This window comes from Lagopus muta, chromosome 1, assembly GCF_023343835.1.
Source record: "Lagopus muta isolate bLagMut1 chromosome 1, bLagMut1 primary, whole genome shotgun sequence".
In the NCBI taxonomy this organism is placed as follows: Eukaryota; Metazoa; Chordata; class Aves; order Galliformes; family Phasianidae; genus Lagopus; species Lagopus muta.
Genome location: NC_064433.1, coordinates 181507318 through 181526552, shown reverse-complemented (window position 1 = coordinate 181526552; position 19235 = coordinate 181507318). Strand labels below are relative to the sequence as shown.

The 19235-nt window shown below is 35.0% G+C and overlaps 1 protein-coding gene across 1 annotated transcript in view; it reads left to right on the top strand.

The window, feature by feature from the left end:
* The window catches only part of ARHGAP42 (Rho GTPase activating protein 42), a 157258-nt gene that overhangs the window by 119356 nt on the left and 18667 nt on the right, over nucleotides 1-19235 (top strand). Inside the window, exons 10-19 of the mRNA XM_048934363.1 lie at nucleotides 573-682; nucleotides 3843-3921; nucleotides 4941-4980; nucleotides 6150-6212; nucleotides 8109-8183; nucleotides 8850-8934; nucleotides 10130-10188; nucleotides 11001-11106; nucleotides 15859-16018; nucleotides 18469-18613. Of these exons, the coding sequence (XP_048790320.1) occupies nucleotides 573-682; nucleotides 3843-3921; nucleotides 4941-4980; nucleotides 6150-6212; nucleotides 8109-8183; nucleotides 8850-8934; nucleotides 10130-10188; nucleotides 11001-11106; nucleotides 15859-16018; nucleotides 18469-18613 (922 nt within the window). The remainder of the gene's footprint in view (nucleotides 1-572; nucleotides 683-3842; nucleotides 3922-4940; nucleotides 4981-6149; nucleotides 6213-8108; nucleotides 8184-8849; nucleotides 8935-10129; nucleotides 10189-11000; nucleotides 11107-15858; nucleotides 16019-18468; nucleotides 18614-19235) is intronic.

Genomic DNA, 19235 nt, shown 5'->3' with positions numbered 1-19235 from the left:
CAGTGCTCCAAACTCATTTCACTGTGCTCATGTCTCTTGTACTGAACAGCTTAGCACCGGACACAGCACTCCAGATGACTCTCACCAGGACTGAGCAGAGAGGAAAGTAGAATCATCTCCCTCAGTCTGCTGGCAGCACTCTGCCTGATGCAGCTCAAGGCTGTTAGCCTTCTTTGCTTCAAAAGGACATTGGTTTATGGCCAGCTTGTTGCCACCAGAGTCTGAAGATACAAGCCAGGCTGCTTTCCTGGTGCCTGAGCTTATTCCTTCCCCTCTGCAGGACTTGGCATTTCCCCATGGTGGACCTTATAAAATTCCTTTTAGCCCATTTCTCCAACTTTTTGAGGTCCTTTTTACACCCATCTGATGTATCAGCCATTCCTTTCAGCTTTATACTGTGAGCTAAATGTAGTCTTAATTTGTATGCAAAGAAATTGTTGAAAAAGTTTGTAAATATTTTTAAGCTCTTCTCTTAGAGAATGCTTTTGGTACTGTTTACACAGTTGAATTTTAGATGTGTAGCCTATACCAGCCTATTGCCTGTACTAATTTTCTTTTGTTTTGTTTTGTAGAATGGCCTTGTCACAAGCTCACCAGAAATATTCAAGCTGAAATCTTGTATCAGGAGAAAGACAGACTCAATTGACAAACGCTTCTGTTTTGATATCGAAGTATTTGAGAGGTTTGAATTGTTTTCATGATGTTAACATATTAAGAGTAATGAAGAAATTAAAAAAAAAAAAAAAAAAGCAACTTGCAAATAATATATAACAATTGCACTTGAGTAGGGACACACGTCTGTATGCCCACATCTAGGCAAGCCTAACCTAGCTTTCAAGACCTGGTGCTTACCTGGTACTTACTTGTTCAAACCTGTTTTTCTAACAAAATTAATAAGTTACATATGTATTGTCTTATGTTATGTTTGCATGCAGACAGAATGTGGCTTCTTACAAAACTTGTGGCACAAGTTTTTTCTTTGTAAAAGTGTTTATTCTTTCAAGGTTAGGAACGAAGTGAGAAGTATTGAATGAAGCTTTCCCTTTAACTGTGATGGAACACAATGCATTTCTAGACTTTGTCTTAGAAATATTTTGTGATTATTACAGTATTTTAAATTTCCATACAAGGCTGTTGTTTAGCATGTTAATTATGAGGTTACATTTTGTACTTTTAAATATATTTTTATAAAATAGTCTTTTGAGTAAGTTAAAAGTTTAGAAGCAGAAATGTTATGTGAGTTCATTCAGACAAATTTGTATCTTGGAAGCTTGAAATGATAGCTTAAATTTGAAGTTAGTACTTTCTTCTTTTTAAGTAGAGTTGCATATGTACTGTGGTACTGTCATTGTAAAGTGTTTGTAAATGGGTATTGTCTCCTATGTATCCCCTACTCTGTTAGAACAACCTATCTGCAGTTCTTTAAGTGCTCTACAGAAATCACTGTAGGCACTCTTCATATATAGTTTTATTCCTCCTGTACATTTTGATTAATCTGAAATGTGAATGGCCTGTTAGTTAAAGGCCTTCCAGAAAGCAGGACAAAATATTGAAAGATAAGTAGAATGCAGCATTTCTTAATCACTGTTATGAGCATATACCTTTCATAAGTTGATAGAAAGTTGGCTCCTGCAGTTTGATATTCAGCAGGGAGGTAGTGAATTCTTATGTGTCAGCAGAGGAGATAAAGCCCAGCCAACAAAATACCTAGAAATATTTGGTGGGAGTTCATAAGCAAGGATAGCATTGATGTCATGTTGGTAAAGCTTGGTGTATTTTTTTTTTGTCTGTGAAAATAGAAATACTGTGGTTTTTATTAATGTTGACAACGATACAAAATGTGAGTAAAAACACATAAATATGGAAACAGTATTAAAATACTGATATTTCAAAAAGACTGCAGTAATGATTGCATTAAAATGTTTGTAAGCGGAACTTGAATTCAAGATGCATAGTTGCTTGGAAATCAGCTGCAAAGTACAGTGAACTTTAAAAGTAATTGACATCTGCAAAATTTCCTTAGCAGCGTAAGATTACAACTTTTTTTTTCTTTTTTTCTTTTTTTCTTCTTTTCTTTTTTCCTGGGAAAGAGCTCTTTTTTGCAAATATGCAGCTACAACAAATCTTTAAAATTCTAGCATAAGATTTTGTGGGTAAATTTTGTCTCCAGGCACCAGACAGTGCTAATTCTCTTTGTGCTATTGTATGAAGCACTGTGTGAAACATTACAATTCAAAACCATTGGAAAAACATGCAGACTGATGTTCACATTTCAAAAAAGAGCCATGTTAACTGAAAGAAACCATGTGAACCACTAATGGGGAAGACACAGCATGATCCTTGCTAATTAACACAATGAATTTAAATCTACTTTGGTGTTTTTTACACCTATGTTCAGCTCAGATTTTGTAGAAAAACTGTTCTAAAAAATAGTCAGCATCTGATTTGTATTAGAGTTGTATGCAAAGGTAGCATCATAGAAGGAATGTTTCTCTTTGAATGTAATTTTATTTTTTGAGAAATACCTGCTTTTTCACCCACCTTTGTAAGTGCAGCATATCTGATATACTTCCGGCTGATTTCAAGGAAATCACTGCAGTGAAGGTCAGAATTTCAGATGAACAATTTAACAGTGTAATATTGAAATTTGTGAAGGTTTGTGTGTAAGTGCTGAATGTACTTGTTGTCATAGGTTTAGTAGTTTTGTGTAGATTTCTTTTGTGTTTATCTGTGTTTCAAATTATATCTACTTCTACACATTCTAAGTAAATAATGTGCTGAGACCAGCATGGCTTACAGTGGTAAAGGGCTTTTGCATCAGTGTGTGCTGCTGTGCATAACATCTTCTTTCACTGGACTGATAATAGATGAAACTATTAGTAGAAAAAATATTTTTAACTAAAAATTATTATAATCTTGATCTTTTTTTTTGTCGTACACACATCTCACAGTAATATTAGTCTTTTGTGATTAAGTTAGAGCTAAAGTTCTGAACTGTCTAGTCTTGGTTATAAGAACAAGGCTTGCTTCCCCTCGATGATTTGGTGTATGTGTCAATACATGTTTTGTTGTTTTGTATTTCCCAGTAGCTTCTCACATGCTTTCTAATTACAAGTTCAAAATTGAGGTCTTTTGGGGAAGATGGAAAAGGGTCATGGTTTATTGTTCATTTATTTTTATTTTGGAAGATGACAGATACAGTGTTTTTAATTGTAAACCATGAACCTACCTTAGGAAATTATGGTTCTGGATGGTGTGCTGGAAGTTTTGAGCAGAGGTGCACTACGCTGGTGTGGGAGCAAAACTTTTTCAAGTAGTCTGTCTCTTGGGCACTCTGTTGGCAAGTGAATGAATTACTATCATACCATTTCTTAAAGAACTAATCTGTGATCACAGGTTAAGTTGATTCTTTGTTTTTCCACATCTGTTCCTATAATAATTCCAGTAACAAAGACTGAAACTGGTTTCCTCATCTATTCTCTGATTGCAGTGAATCTTTTTCTAAGTAGTGTCAAAGTTCCATCAACAGAGAATATATCATTTTTGACCTTTTAGTATAGCAGTTGGGGCCAACATGCAGAGCAAACAAGTTTTTTAAAATCTCTAAGTTAAAAATTCTATACCTGCACCATGGCAGTACTCAGCAACATTGACTTCACTCTCTGTGCTTTCTCTTTCTAGGCAACACTTTCAAAGGACTCTTTTGATGCCTATTTTATTAACTTATTAACTTCTCTCTGTCTCTTTTATATATATTTTCACATCAGTATTTGTTTGGATTTTGATTACTGTTTGAGCAGAAAAAGATCAGTAACTTCAGTGTATGTATATGTTTTTGACAGACCTGGAATCATCACGCTACAGGCTTTTTCAGAATCCAACAGAAAACTGTGGCTCGAAGCTATGGATGGAAAGGAACCAGTAAGGATATTTGTCCTTTTCTTTTACCTTTATAGATTCATAACATATATGTTAAAGAAGGAAGCTAGAATACATTTCAGACAGAGTTAGTTACAGTACTGTGCAGTACAATAAAGGCAAATACAGCTTTTCTGTTTCTCATAAAATACAATTGCAAATGAGCAGTGAAGATAGATAGTAATTAGTGAAGCAGAAATACTAGTATATTTACACTTCTACTTATAATTTTTGGGGGCCTGGAGGTTCTTTTTTTTATGTTTTTATGTATAGGTTGATAGCCTGTTGTCATATAGGGTTTGTGGTTCAGAAAAAAACTGTGAAATGGTAGTTTCTGCAGTGGTCACAACAAACCATCTCTAGGCAGCATTATGGAATAGACAGTAAGTACCATCTTGAAAATCACTACAGAGAGCATAAAAATGTGCTGAAAGCTACTAAGACAGGCTTATCTGAGGTTTCTTCTCAGTATTAATCAGCTCTGAAATTGTCACTGAATAAGGTGATACCAGCGTGGCATCCAAGGGAGAAAAATGGTTGGTAGATTTTATGAGATAAATAAGTATTTTTACAAAGCTTATTGCTTGACTGAAAAAGTGCAGAAATGAAATCACTCTTTGTATTAATATTTAACCCATTTGCAGTCTTCACATCTGGCTTCTAATACATTTTATGTGCCTGTAAACTCATTGCAAATCCCTTGGCAATCTATAATCTCAAGGCCTGAGTGGGTTTTTGAGACATGTTCCGCTGGCTGCCTGCCTTCTCTTTTGAGTGTAGAACAGAACAGCTGTGTATCTTAGCCAGAGCTGAGCTGTGCTCTGTTGCCCCTCTCCAACTGCTAACCTGAATGAGTGCTGCTGGAATTAAACATCGGGAGGAGGTGAAAAGCTTGGATGGTTTTCCCATAGCAGTGTATGACACTAATGTGCAACATATTACAGATGGTTAAGAACTATGAGCAATTCCAACAATAAAGGACTTAACAAACGTTGACCTGTTGTATTTGTTGTTTTTTCCAGATCTACACACTGCCAGCCATTATTAGCAAGAAGGAAGAAAGTAAGCACTTTAATTATGCAGAGATATGAAATATTTCCAGGTTTTGTCATTACAAAAATGGGTTTCTGGATGTGTGTCTATGTGATGGACATTATTTATGTTTTCTTTCCATCAGTCTGAAGATATTATACAGTATCACTAAATGCTGTTTGATGGATTATGTAATTGGATTACATCAAAGCATATCCTAAATTATGTAAACTGTGAGAAAGCCTTCAACTTTTGTGTCACCAACAAACATAAATTGGAAGAAAAATTGATTGGTCCTGAAATGACAGTATATTTAACAAATCTGCAGATTTCCATCTACACTCTTTATACTTAAATATAAATGCATGCCCATGTGTTGAAATATCATTTCTGTATGGGTCATACCTTTTCATTTATAGGTATATATGTACCTATTAGGCATATGCAGTGTAATAAAACAAGTATATTTATGAATATTCAGACATTTATCTATGTGCAGTTGTATTATGGTAACATATGTAAACAAATGCAAAACAAAAATTTAAAATACATTTGAGTATATAGAGAAAGAGATGTGTCAGATATGCACAGGTGTCTTTGAAGAAGATAAATTTGAGAACAGAAATCTAAAATTAAATGAGCATGTCTGGTTTTTTTTTTGCTTTTTTATTGATGTTACTATTTTGATGATGACACATATGCTGCTCTAAAATCTCTGTGTAGCCAATTAGAAGAATAAGCATCAAAGATCCAAGAATTAATGCATAATGCATTCACTTGAAATAATAACAAAGATTGTTTTGCTGTGTTGCTATATTTTGAGTAGTTATATGCATGTGCAAGAAGCAAGAATGTTGTTGTATGAAAATCAGTGAAAATACTCTGGTCATTATGTTAAGTCGTGAATTCTTAAAACCATTTCCCTCAGCGAAGGGAAGAGAGTTCTTGTAAAACAGTGACCTTTGGACTCTATGTGTGGAGTTACTGATTTCTAATAAAGGCAGTAGAATATTCTCATAGGCGTGAGAAAGTTGTATTTTTATTGCTAAGTGTATACGTACATTATAGGCTTACAGAATAAGTATCATAATCTCACTAATAAATGTGTATCAGTCTTTTTTGACTGAAATGTGGCTGTAGCTAAACGTGGAGATTTTGTGTATTGATGAGTTGAAAAATTATTTTTCCTTCTCTTTTAGTGTTCTTAAATGAAGCAGGTTTCAACTTCGTGAGGAAATGTATCCATGCTGTAGAAACAAGAGGTAAGTATTAAATCACAGATGATATACTAGATTACTATGAATATTTTTCTCAAATAATGCTTTGAATCTACATATTTTAAAGCTCTGTTTTAGAGTATGGCCATCATTCAGTTTGTACTTTTCACCTTCCATGGATGTGCTTTTTGCTTAAAACCATTGGCACAAATTCCAGCAAAGGTTCATTGCATATTATTTAAGTGTGGTTTTCTGTTTGCTTGTTTTGATTTTTTGTTTTTTGTTGTCTGGTTTTTTTTACATCATAGTAGTTTTGTGTTTTTTAGAAAGCTTAATACACTGTTGCACACATACTTAGTTTAGGTCTTTTATTTGTGTGCACTGAATTATGCTTTTGATTTCTGGCATGAAACCTTAAGACCAAAAAGTACATGGTGTTAACACTCTTTGCTGGCAAATGTTTGTTGATGAACCTGATCCCCCATCATTTCACTCAGTCATTCTACACACGGCTTATCCATTTATAAAAAAAAAAAGTGTGTAGAAACCAGTATTTGGTAGTGAGAATGTACAAAAAGAAAGTAATTGTCTATTGATGAGGTGGTATCTTGTAACTCATAGTAAGCTGTTTGACAATTCCCTTTCAAACAGCTGTATGGTATTCCGTAAGCAGAAGTGACCTTTTCTTGTCTATGCACTGAGCTCTCTGAATGCAAGTCTCTTCTAATCCAAAAGCTGTGGAAAATCACTCTGTGCAGCATTGAGCCCAGCATGATTTCTTCTTCTCAGGTAGCAGTGTTGTGTAGCTTTTGAATCACTCACAGCTTGCATTGCTCTGTAAAAAAATGATAAATAATAAAAATTAATAAAACAATATCATCTGCAGGTTGTCTAGCAGAGATCAGAGGTTAGAATATCGTTTTGAAATGAAAAATGTACAATCTCAAAATAGTAAGACCAGAAGAAGGAAGAAGAATATATTTGCATACCCACATTAAATCTACAAATTAGGAGTTACAGTTTTGAATGCATTCTGCTAGAGATATAAAGTTGGCACTTATGATGTGGAATAAAGGAATAAACTCTTCCTGTTTTTGTTCTCTGAGTCACACAACCAGAGTAAAGGAGAAGATTGTTTTTCTGTATTTTTCCTGACATTTCAGTACAAAATCTATGAGGAGTGAGAAGAAGAAAATATCACATCAAAATTTGCATTCTGCTTTGGACTTCCAAGTGCTGTTGATATTTAAAAAAAAAAAAAAAAAAAAAAAAAAAAAAGGTTATAAACAGTGAAATTATTATGATTAGAATATTTTGAGTGTCACATCTCACATCTTAGGCGCTGTTCGTTAGTATCTGTTGTGCTTTAGTGTTATTAAAAAATAGAAAGCTGAAATCTGAAGATAAATTGAAACTGACTTTTTGTTTTGCTTGGAGATCCATACATAACTTAAATTCTGAACTGCAGTGTTCCACTAGAACACAATATAAGTTTTTATTTTGGGTAAAATCATTATCTCTTCTATAAATGAAAGAAAACAAGCTTTGGTTGGAAGGGGCAATGCAGACGCATAGTATTTCCACTGAAATCTGGGTAGGACACCTTTGTAGACATGTAACACATTTTGAGACTTCTTTGGAGTCTTGTTTTTCACTTTTTCCAGTCATTCTCTGGATGTTTTCTGACACAGGTTGTTCCAATGCAAGGACTTCTGTTAATGTAGGATTGTGATTAGAGTGTGGCATGGTGTGGATTCAGTGGAATGCATTTATTAGCATCCCAGAAGTAACTCAGTAGGGTGAAGCAGTACTTGATAATGTAATTTTTCAATTTTCCATAAATAAATTGAGGTGGTTTGAAAACACAGACAAGGGACACGTGAGTGTAATTGAAATAGCCATCTTCTCATTGTTTTCACTGTTCTTCTTTTCCCAATGTAGGCATTACCATCCTGGGGCTGTACAGAATAGGTGGTGTAAACTCCAAAGTGCAGAAGCTGATGAATACCATATTTTGTAAGTGTCTTAAGTGTACCTTTGTAGCATGCAGCACGTATACCATGATCCTTTTCTGTTGTACCCAGAAGAGCACACTTAAATATCCACAGTTTCATATGTCTGCTTGCTGCCACTCAACTGACTTTGCAGTCTTAGAATGGTAGTCAGTCTAACTAGATTCCTTGTGTACATTATTATTCAGTTTTCTACTTGGAGTCATAGATACACTTGAGCAAATTACTGATAAAACACATTTCTTCTTTTAGCGTTTATATTTTATTTATTGGCATCTATCTGGTGTTTTCCAGAAGTGTTCCAAAGCTTAGTTTTGTAACACAGCATAATTCAGTTTAATAGACAGTTATTTATTTCACATTTTTTGTTAGTCTGGCTATCTGATGCCTGTCTTTCAGTCCAAGCCAGATGAATTATGAATTCTCTATTGACTTGGTGTTACTTTTACTCTTTGGTATAGTGCATGCATTTACCGTTTACAGGTACTAAATATGAATTGTGAATTATTTTCATTAATAATCTGTCAGAGATTAAAATAATTCAAATTGATCAAATCTAACTCTTAAATAATCGTATGAGCTAAATGGATAATCTATTAGCTTCTATTTGCTGCTTTTCTTGTTTGTGTGTTGGTCAAAATATAACAATCATAATTCAAATTTCTCCCAGCCCCTAAATCTCCTCCTGATATGGATATTGATATGGAAATCTGGGACAATAAAACAATAACTAGCGGACTTAAAAACTACCTCAGGTAAGTATGATGCTATGCTATTCATTTGATGGCTCATTAATCTTTTGCTTATAAATATATTTTTTTTACTCATTAACATGGTATTAATTGAGTATATTATCATCTTGTCTAATATCCTTATTAAAATGTGTAATAATCTAAAATTTGTCACACACTTTTCTACCTTGTTTAGCTACAGATTTGCCAGAATATAATTAACTGCTTGCTTTTATTTAAAATATTTTGTGTAAACTAAAAGCATGTTTTGCTGAGCTTTTTTTTTCCTGAATTCCTTCTGTACAATGATTTTTCATGGCATCATTGTTGGAGCAGAGTAAATCTCTTCAAAAATGTTAATACTCTTGTTTTTATCGTGTGGTGTTAGTATTTTCACAAGATATTCCTCTCACAATTTTCAAATTTTTTGCTATTATGAGACAGAATCTTAAAAAGCAGATAGAACTCTTCTTGAATGTCAGTATATAATGTTGAAAGTAATCATAATAAAAACATAAAACTCAGATAGCGATCGTTCCATGTCTTCTTAAAAAAAATGGATTTCTTAGACTGGTCCCCTGGCAGAGGGCAGCATCAGAAATCCCTGGAAAATGTGCTTATGATTTATAGTAAAATGTATATGTTTATATCTAAAATGTGCATATCAACTTCACTGAAAAGAATGACTTCAGCTGAAGAAATGCATTTCTTCAGAAGCACAACTCTCTTGTAGGTGTCCTGTTTGTGAATCTAGGACATGAGCTAGCAGTAGCTGTGCTTTTATGTCTCTAAGACAATTCACAGGCTACTTTCAGAGGAGGACTTTTCCAGGATCTCTCAGATTAGATTTTTAGTATAAAGTTTCGTAACTTGTTTGCCTTTCTTGGGCAGATTATTTCTGCAGCCCACTATGCCGTGTTCTTCAATAGTATTATTCCTATTCCACAGTGTGGAAGTCTGAAAACTGTGAGTCTCTGTGTTACAGTGCTGGTAATGTTTCTCTTACAAACTTCCATGGTATCACCATCTTCAACTCAAGGAGATTTTCAGACTTTGTATGTGACTGAGTTGTATACAGTGGTAATCCGTGAATTGGGTTTCCTTGGATATACCAATATTCATTATGCTTATAGTGAGAGCTATCATAATGACAACTGCAAAGACTAAAAAGACTTTGAGTAATGCATTTTTTCAAATGTCCTTTTAAATTTACGAGCAGGTGTCTTTCAGAACCGCTGATGACATTTAAGCTGCACAAAGATTTCATTGTTGCTGTTAGTAAGTAAAGTAATTTATAACTTTCACAAAAGTAATATTTTTTCTAACCTTTAATCTCTTCAGTTGCTATCCCTGTTTTTCTCCTTGGTGTAGTATTCAGTTATCCAGCCAAGGATCTGAGTTCTTCTATTTCACTGTATATGACGACAGTGCCACATGAAAGCCCTCAAAACAAGAGAAGTCATACTAAAAGAAGCTGTTCAGTGGTTTGTTCTGATCTTTTTAGAGCTTCTGAGTGATCGCTTTCTGCATGAAATCTTTAATCTTGATGTGTTTGTTTGATTGATTTGTACAGGCTGATAATTATTCTATAGCATTCCTCCCCTCTTGTCCAGGGACTTTTATTTTCCCAGCTTGCTTTGCAGAATTGGAGAGGGATGGTAATAATCCCCTTTTCATAAATGGGGTAATTAGATAGGGAGAAAAATTGTGTTTCTGACAGCTCCAGTTTAGAATTTGAATTTATTTCTCCATTTCCTCTTACATTTTTAAAGAGACCGTCAATAATTTTAGATGTTTTAAATAGCAAGGGATAAAGTCTTGGATTCCACTCAAACACAACATGGAGTCAAAATTGCCACAGATTTTGTTGGCTCTGGTACTGGCAGTAAATGCTCTTTGCAAGTTACTTGAAATCCAGATTCCATTATGTTCTTGGAATAGCTAAAATTGAATTGCTTTCATCATTTTGGAGGCTAATTGAGTTTGGTTAACTGCAGTGCATGTGTTTGGCATACTGGCACTTCTGCCATTTTTAGCCTCATTTTAGCGTGTGTTTAATCTGTCAATAATTTCTGTTTTCTGTTCAATAGAATCAGATGATCAGAACTACAGAGTTGAAGCAGTGCATGCACTTGTACATAAATTACCGGAGAAGAACAGAGAGATGCTGGACATCCTTATCAAGCACTTGGTCAAGTAATTCTTTTTGATTTTTATGTTTGATACTACCGTAAGATGTCATCATTTTCACATTTAATTTGTCAGTGTTGCGTAACCCATTATAGTAATTGTGTTAAGACAGTGCCACCTGAAATTATATTTGATTTCTGAAATGTACTATGCAGTGTTGCTGAAGAATGCTCATTATAGAAATAACATAAAAAACACAATGAAAAGTCACCAAGATAACTGATAACGTTAGCATATAAAATATACTGGTATGTTTTCATTCACAATTCCTACTTATTACAGGAATTGGTACTATTTAAACTGTAGAAACGTTCAAGACTATACTAAGGTTGTTGATAAGAGAATGTTATTTAGGTCCTAAAACTGGTAAAAAGTGTAGGCTAGACTAATACAATATAATTTATCCTTCATGTTTGATCTAATTTTTATCTCTAAAAGCTCTAAGGTGTAATATGTTTTGAAAATTCTAATTCAAAATGTTTTTATTGTTGTTCTAGACAGCCCTATAAGTGTCCAAACCCATGTTTGAGTCTCCCTAGATTTTTCAGCTATCCTGAGTTTTAATTAAATGTCACATGGAAAAGATTTTTCTATTTCTTTGAAGTGATGATCTTTTGTCTCCATTTAATTACTCTTAATCTGCACTCAGACAAAAAAAAAATACAAACTTCTTTTTCTATTCTGTCTCTCTCTGTCATTAGCAATGATTACATGCCTTTATTACATCATTATATATCCCTTTTTTCAGCAAACCTTATTCATGTGTTTTACAGTTCTTCACTAGATTTTGCTGAATATTTAAATGAACACATTATTATTTATGAGTTGGGATGCTGTGTATTTTTTAATATATTTCTCAGTGATCTTGGAATGCGAATGAGGAAACAGCAGTTCAGATGCGGCCCACAACTGACATATGTGGAAGATGCCATGAAAGTCTCCATGTTGTTTTTATTCCATTCCATACATCCCCACCATTTTACTCTTTTGATCACAGCTTGAGCAACCCCCCCTGCAGAAAGTTATCTGCACTTTGTTTGGTGGAAGTTTTTTAGCCACAGTAAGTTATTTTTAGCTGTTTGGGGAAACTCAGAGAACCAGAAGAAAGCAGGTTCTGTAGGTTTCCAACAGAAGAGTTTGATTAGTAAAAGTGTAGGATTTGATGCTTTCTGACAGCCTAAGAAGCTAGAACTAATCGTGTAATCGTGTAATCGTGAAATACCGATGTTGTAAAAGCTGCAGTTTTGAGCACCATGGTACAAAATGTGCATCATAGAACTATTAGAGAGTGTCCAAATGAAAGCTACAAAGATGGTGAGAGGTTTAGAGGAGAAGACATATGAGAAGAGGCGGAGGTCCCTGGGTTTGCTTAGCCCAGAGCAGAGCAGGCTGAGGCATGATGACAACTGCAGCTCCTCACAGGGAGTGGAGGGCAGCGCTGAGCTCTGCTCTGTGTGACAGCGACGGGGCCGAGGGAATGGCATGGAGAGGCAGGTTGCATATCAGGAAGAAGCTCTTCACCAGAGGGCAGTGGGAGTGCAACAGGCTGCTCGGGGCAGAGGGTACGGCCCTCAGCTGCCAGAATTCAAGGAGCATCTGGAGGACACTTTCAGACATATGGTCTGATTTTTTGGGTGTGTAGAGCCTTGAGTTGGACTCGCGATCATTGGAGGTCCCTTCCAATACTCCCTTGTGATATTCTATGATCCACTGATTTTATATAGCACTTGACTTACCTGTAGGCACAATTAATTTAGGAAACATTTATTTACTGTCCTCATTCCTGGACTCTTACTCTCACTGTTACCTCAGATGCATTTCCAAAGAGTGCATGCCTGCAGTATTCCTTCCTTTAATTGCTCTCTTTAGTGCTCGCCTGTCTCGACTTTGATGTAATTCTCATTTCTGATAAATTGGAATCTTTGAGATGAATTCTGAAAACTTTCAGTTCTTCTCGTCCCGACATTCAATTCATCCTTTCTAATTTCTCATATAATTTGCCAGCTGTGGTTTATGCCAGCTACTCTAATGAGATAAGTTCAAAATCAGCCTTGTGATCAGTGGTTTCCTTTCCTTTTCTTCCTCCTACCCCTATGTGGAGTTTTTTCAAGAAGCAAATTATACATAAAGTGCATAACTTTCTTTAGGCGGGGAAATGAGGAAAAAAAAAACATTTTTCTTCATTCTTTTGTTTGAAATTCTTGAAATATTTGAAATTGTTTCCTTGATTTAGCTCTTAAGGCCTTCAGTTTTCTGCCTACCTTGACTTACTGTGTTACTGTGCACAGCTAAATAGGATGTAGTTGTTGGGGGATGCAGATCATACTAAAAACAAAGTAACAGATCCAGAAAATCCCAGTGAGCATTTTGCAGAGGGGTGGTGCTGTGGGAATATATACTTAGCAGCTAGGCAAAAACTGGACATTTGGTATTATTTTAGGCTAGGTAACTTTTTTTTTGTTTGTTTTTAAACCTTCCTAATCAAATTTCCTGCTTGTCTCCTTTAAAATATGAGTCATTCTTTGGTATGATTTAAAAACACCAGGTCTTCCTACGATTGACAAACTGGTAAAATGAGATATTTACTGGGGGATATCAAGGAGAAAGCATTTCCATTAATGAATGTCTTACAGTCATGCATAAAATGCACGTTTACTTTAGCTACCTATTCAGAATTTCAGTAGCCCAACAACAGTAGAACTGGGCTAAGAAAAATTGGTTCTCAAAATAATCCACGTACAGGTCTTATTTTTTTCCTTTCTGTTAGAAATTCAGCTTTTGAGGTTCTCAGCAGAGTCCTTTCTGGTTACGGTATTACTAAATTTGTCAGAAACCCAAACTGTGCAAACAATGCTCTCTATCCTGTGCTTTAAGACTACAGTGTTTTTGTAAGAGATCTTAAGAGTTAATGTGCAGCACAAAGCAGAATAACATTGTAAAGACTTATTTTTTAGGGTTTTCTTTGCTATTCAAAATTCCATTTTCATTAAGATCCAGTGGACTTCCCAGAAACCCTTTAGTCAACTAAGCAAAACATAAGATAAAATTTTATTGAGAAAGTGGCTAAAAATACAGTTTAACAGAGAAGTAATTTCCATTATTTGACTTCTAAATAACTTTTTTTACCAATGTGGCTTTCTAAGTAAAATTTTAGAATATTTTGAGGCCTAACTTAATGAAATAAAATAGGAACCATAGCAAGATGGGCATTAATTTTCCTGCAGCTTGTATCACATTATCTTCTATACAAACTTCTTTCTTATATTTCTCCTGATTCCCAGTGTAAGGTACTAAAGTATTCCTATTCCAGTTATGAGGGCAGTATTTACTTCACCATAGAAGTAATTCTAGACCATCTAACCTATATTCTGTGGTAAATCTACTGTTTATATCACTATCATATCACTACTCAATAAGGAGTAAATCCAAGCATGAGTTTGATCTTGATCCTATCAAAATTTTGTAGTAGCCTTTGGAAAATCTGACTTTTTGTCACCGGATTTCTAATATTTGTCAGGGGCTTTCAGTTATTTGCTACCAAACTCTGGCATCAGACAGATCATTTTTTTAAATGTTTATATAGCATTATAAGCAAGTCAAGACACCTATGAATTTTATTGGTAGGGAAACATAGCAAATGTCTCCATAACTTAATGAAGGCAGTCAGAAAAAAAAAAAACAGAAGATAGATAGGATTTTCCCCTAAATACTCCTTACATTTTGTAGATTTTACTGTTTCTTCATTTTAAAATGTACAAGGTTAATTTTACTTATGTAAGAAATGTATTAAATGGTGTTTGTCAGTTTGGCAATGGTAATAGCAGTGAGAAGGAAGAGGAGAGTGTGAATGAATGCCACTGACTCTATTTGAGATTAAAATCAGAAAAATTAAACATTAAGATGATTATGAAAATGCTGCTTGGCATGATATTTCTCAGACGTGCAGGCAATAGAGCTACTTGACAAGGATATCACTGGCAGTGAGAATTTATAATAATATAATTTTTATTCAGTAAATTTCATTTGTAAGAGAAGAGAGACAATGAGGATTACTGATAGATAATTTTCATTTTACTACCTGAAAAACTATTGGAAAAACTAAGTTTCTAAATTCTGAATTAACTCTAAATTAAGAAGAAAATGACAGAAATGGTTCATTAGACAATAGCAGAATATACAGAAGTACAAGATTAGTGCGTTTTAAAGCCATAAGGTATAATTATGATCATCTACTGTTATCTGTTCCACAGAAACAGTGACATTGACCCCACTAATCTTATGCTTTGGAAATACTAAGAGATCTCATTACAATTTAAGTGTTCTCAGTAACTGTATTTCTTACCTTGGCATGAAAGCTAAGATATATAATTGACCTCTGTTCTCACCTAGTGCTTTCTTTAATTAGAGTATTTAAGTTCTTGTATAACTGTTGGAGAGAAAGAGGTGCGTAACTTATGGCTCGTAAACTTTAGATGGGCTGGATCTCTCTGTAGAGACTTTCAAAGAAAATAGTTACTTTTCCTTATCAGTTATGTAAGAAACTTAGATACTTTAGGAAGACTTGCTCATTATACATTAAAGTATTGAAAAATTGGAGCCTCAGTGGAGACAGTTGTTGTTCTGCACTGTATTTAACTTTAGTAAATGTGAATGTTTTTAAAATGTTTGAAAAGGGAAAGCATAAATGTGAGATTTCACCTGTTGGAATTGTAGTTTAGTGCAATTATTTAACTGCATATTGTTTGTGTTCATTTAAAGGGTATCATTACACAGTCAGCAAAACCTTATGACAGTATCCAACCTTGGTGTTATCTTTGGACCAACTCTGATGAGAGCCCAAGAAGAAACTGTGGCTGCTATGATGAACATTAAGTTTCAGAATATCGTCGTGGAAATTCTTATAGAACATTATGAAAAGGTAGTAGATTATATGAGTTTTCTACTGTGAATAAGTGAAACCAAGATCTCATTTTCATTATCATAATTAAGTTCTTAAGAATGAGGAAATTTAGCATTTGTAGGTTATTGATTGAAAAAGTACCCTGTTCTCTCCACATGCTATGGATAAGTATTCCTATGAAGGCTATGCAAGGTACAAATCCAAGGCATAATCTCCCATGCTTTGAAGAAGTTCCTCTGAATCTTCATTAGCTTTCTGAACATTTCTGAATCCTTCTCATAGAATCAGAATCATACAATGGCCTGCACTGAAAAGATCTCAAAGATCATCTAGTTTCAACCCCCTTGCCACAGGTAGGGTTGCCAACGACCAGATCAGGCTGCCCAGAGCCACATATCTGGTTCATATCTAGAACCAGAACGAGAAGGTCATTCTTTGCTTATTCACTCTTCCATTTCTCTCATATGAGCAGTATATTGAGGTTCAGTCTGGGTGAGCACATGGATTCTCCTCTGTGTATACTTTGTGCATCAGGTCCAAATCTTCCTGACAGTTACTGTCCTTTGGGGATATATCAGCTGGAGGTCAGTGGAGGTCTGGTCCCATCTAATGTCATGAAACCCCAACCATATTTCACTTCCTCTTTCCGCAAGCAGCATTAATATCGATGCCCACACAATCCCCAATTCTGTTTGCTATTCAGATGTGTAGATACCAGATAAAATATATTAAAAAATAATAAATGTTTCTTAGAGAAAGTTTTATTCCTAATTACAGGTTTTTAACCCATCAATCCATCTTTGTGATCTAATAGTTCTTGAATGCTCTGTAACATGCAGCATACAAGCAAGATACTTTTTTGCTTTCAGAAATATGTGTAAGTGCCTGGTTTATTTTGTTTTCCCCAAAGAGACACGGAGGGTACATCTCATACTTTTTATGCAAAAACTAAATAAGAACTTCTTTAAGACTCGAGAAGGAAAATCTATGAAATCATAAAATGATTTCACTGCAGGTATCATAGAATCTTAGAGTCACAGAATGACCAAGGTTGGAAAAGACCTTCAAAGTCATTCAGTCCAACCGTCCACCTGCCACCAATAGTTCTCACTAAACCACATCCATCAACACAACTTCTGAATGTTCCTTGAACACCTCCAGGGTTGGTGGCTCCACCACCTCTCTGAGCAGCCTATTCCAGCACCTGACCACTCTTTTGGAGAACTAAAATTTCCTAACATCCATCTTGAATCCTCCCTGGCGCAACTTGAATCACCTTCACTGAAGAGTTTTCTCAGTTGTCTTTATTGATGGTGATTTTTTGCCCAGCAGAACAATCAAGAGCTCCTTTACTTAATCATCAAAAGAAGTAGTATTTGGGGGATTTTTTGTTGATTTATATCACTTTTTCTGATGACTGACAAAACAAGGTGAAAGAGGTTTGATTTTATTCCGTTTACTCAGATGTGGGGCAGTTCATTGTCATTATGAGGATCCATTGCAATGACTGATCAGTAATTATTGACTGCACTGATTAATATCACCTGTTATATTTCACAGAAACTCCTCAAAATTAGTATGATGCTGGCAGCCCCCATGCATTCACTTCCAAAACATACTTAATACATATTTCCCAAACTGAATTTCCCCTCTGGAAACTAGCAGTTTATTCAATACACAGAACATGGCTGCACAACCAAAATCATCCTTGCTCTCTGTCTGCAGACATGTTTTTGCATTGATGTGCTACTTATTAATTACTAATATAGTATTGTTTTAAGAGCATCTCAAGACCTCATTTAAGGTATTTTCTACTGTCTGAGTATGCATCCACTTTCCCTCCACTTTTTAAATAGCATGTAGGTTTCTTTTCATTTTTGAAAAAGAATAAGGTTTTCTACAGCGATTCAGCACAGAATTGATCACTGTTAGCAGTGGTACATGAAAGATAAAAATCAGAAGATGCACCAAACCTGAAGATGGTCCTCATCAGGCTTGACTTGTTTAGGAAAATAAAGTGCTTTTCTGAAATGCAAACAGGATTGCAGCTATGACACCTTTCACATATAATGAAATTCCACTTTTTCATAATATTTGAAAATATATAATTCTTGAGTAGGTGTTAGTAGTAAACTAACACAAATGTTTCACAGTTTTGGTTGTTAAGCACTTTATAACTGGGGCTAGAAGATAAAACTATTTAAAGAAATATTTTTGTGTAATCAGCATAATTTTTAAGTACAGCTTATTGTTCACTGACCCATTCTTGGATTGCAGAATTGAATGAGAAGATGTTCTGTGAATGTGCTCTTTTAAGATGGGTGAGACTATTGCAACATTCAGGTGCAGTGATGAAGAAAACAAATGTATTATTAACGGAAGCATAGGAGTACCTCTATTATTTATTTATTTCTCTTTTTTTTCTTCCTCTTTTGTCTTCCTATTTTTTTTTTTTTTTGATCATGCAGATATTTCACACTGCACCAGACCCCAATATTCCTCTTCCCCAACCTCAGTCCCGTTCAAGTTCAAGAAGGACAAGAGCAATTTGTCTTTCCACAGGTCCTCGTAAGCCCAAAGGAAGATACACACCGTGTCTAGCAGATCCTGACAGTAAGTTTGTTCTTGTTGACTGCTGTCTTCCTTTTCATGTCTTGGCCTTTTGATAGTCCCCAGCAATGTCCAGTAATCACTGTATTCCAATAAGCATTACAGATGGAGTTTCATCAGCTTCTTAACCTCTGTGAGTCAGAGCTGTACTGCTGAATGACTACATTCCTTGCTTCTCTCAGAGGAGGAAGGATATTTGGTTTTAGGTGTGTCTTTTATTGAATACAAAAGGCTTTTAGAGTAGACTTTATGTTCTGATCTGAAAGTAGCCTACCTTGAAACTGTGAAGTTCACTGTATGACATTCCCGTAATTGTTAAGGTTGAGAAGCTTTAACTCAGTTAAGGTTGGGAGATCAAAAACATTACTTGGCTGTTTTCATATGCGTGAAACTGTGGTCGTTGGTTCAAAGCAAACTACTGTCTAGGATGCCAAAACCACTGAAACCTTACTAGTTTGACTGGAATAGAAACAAGATCCTATGTTATGAGAAGCAGTGTACTCAGCAGATGATTTGCTGTTCAACAACATGGAGTTATGTTTGCAATTACTTGCTGCTTAGAAATCTTTTTCATTTTAATGTAAATTTCATGCAATGAAAAGGTGCATTTCGTTTGTTTTCATCA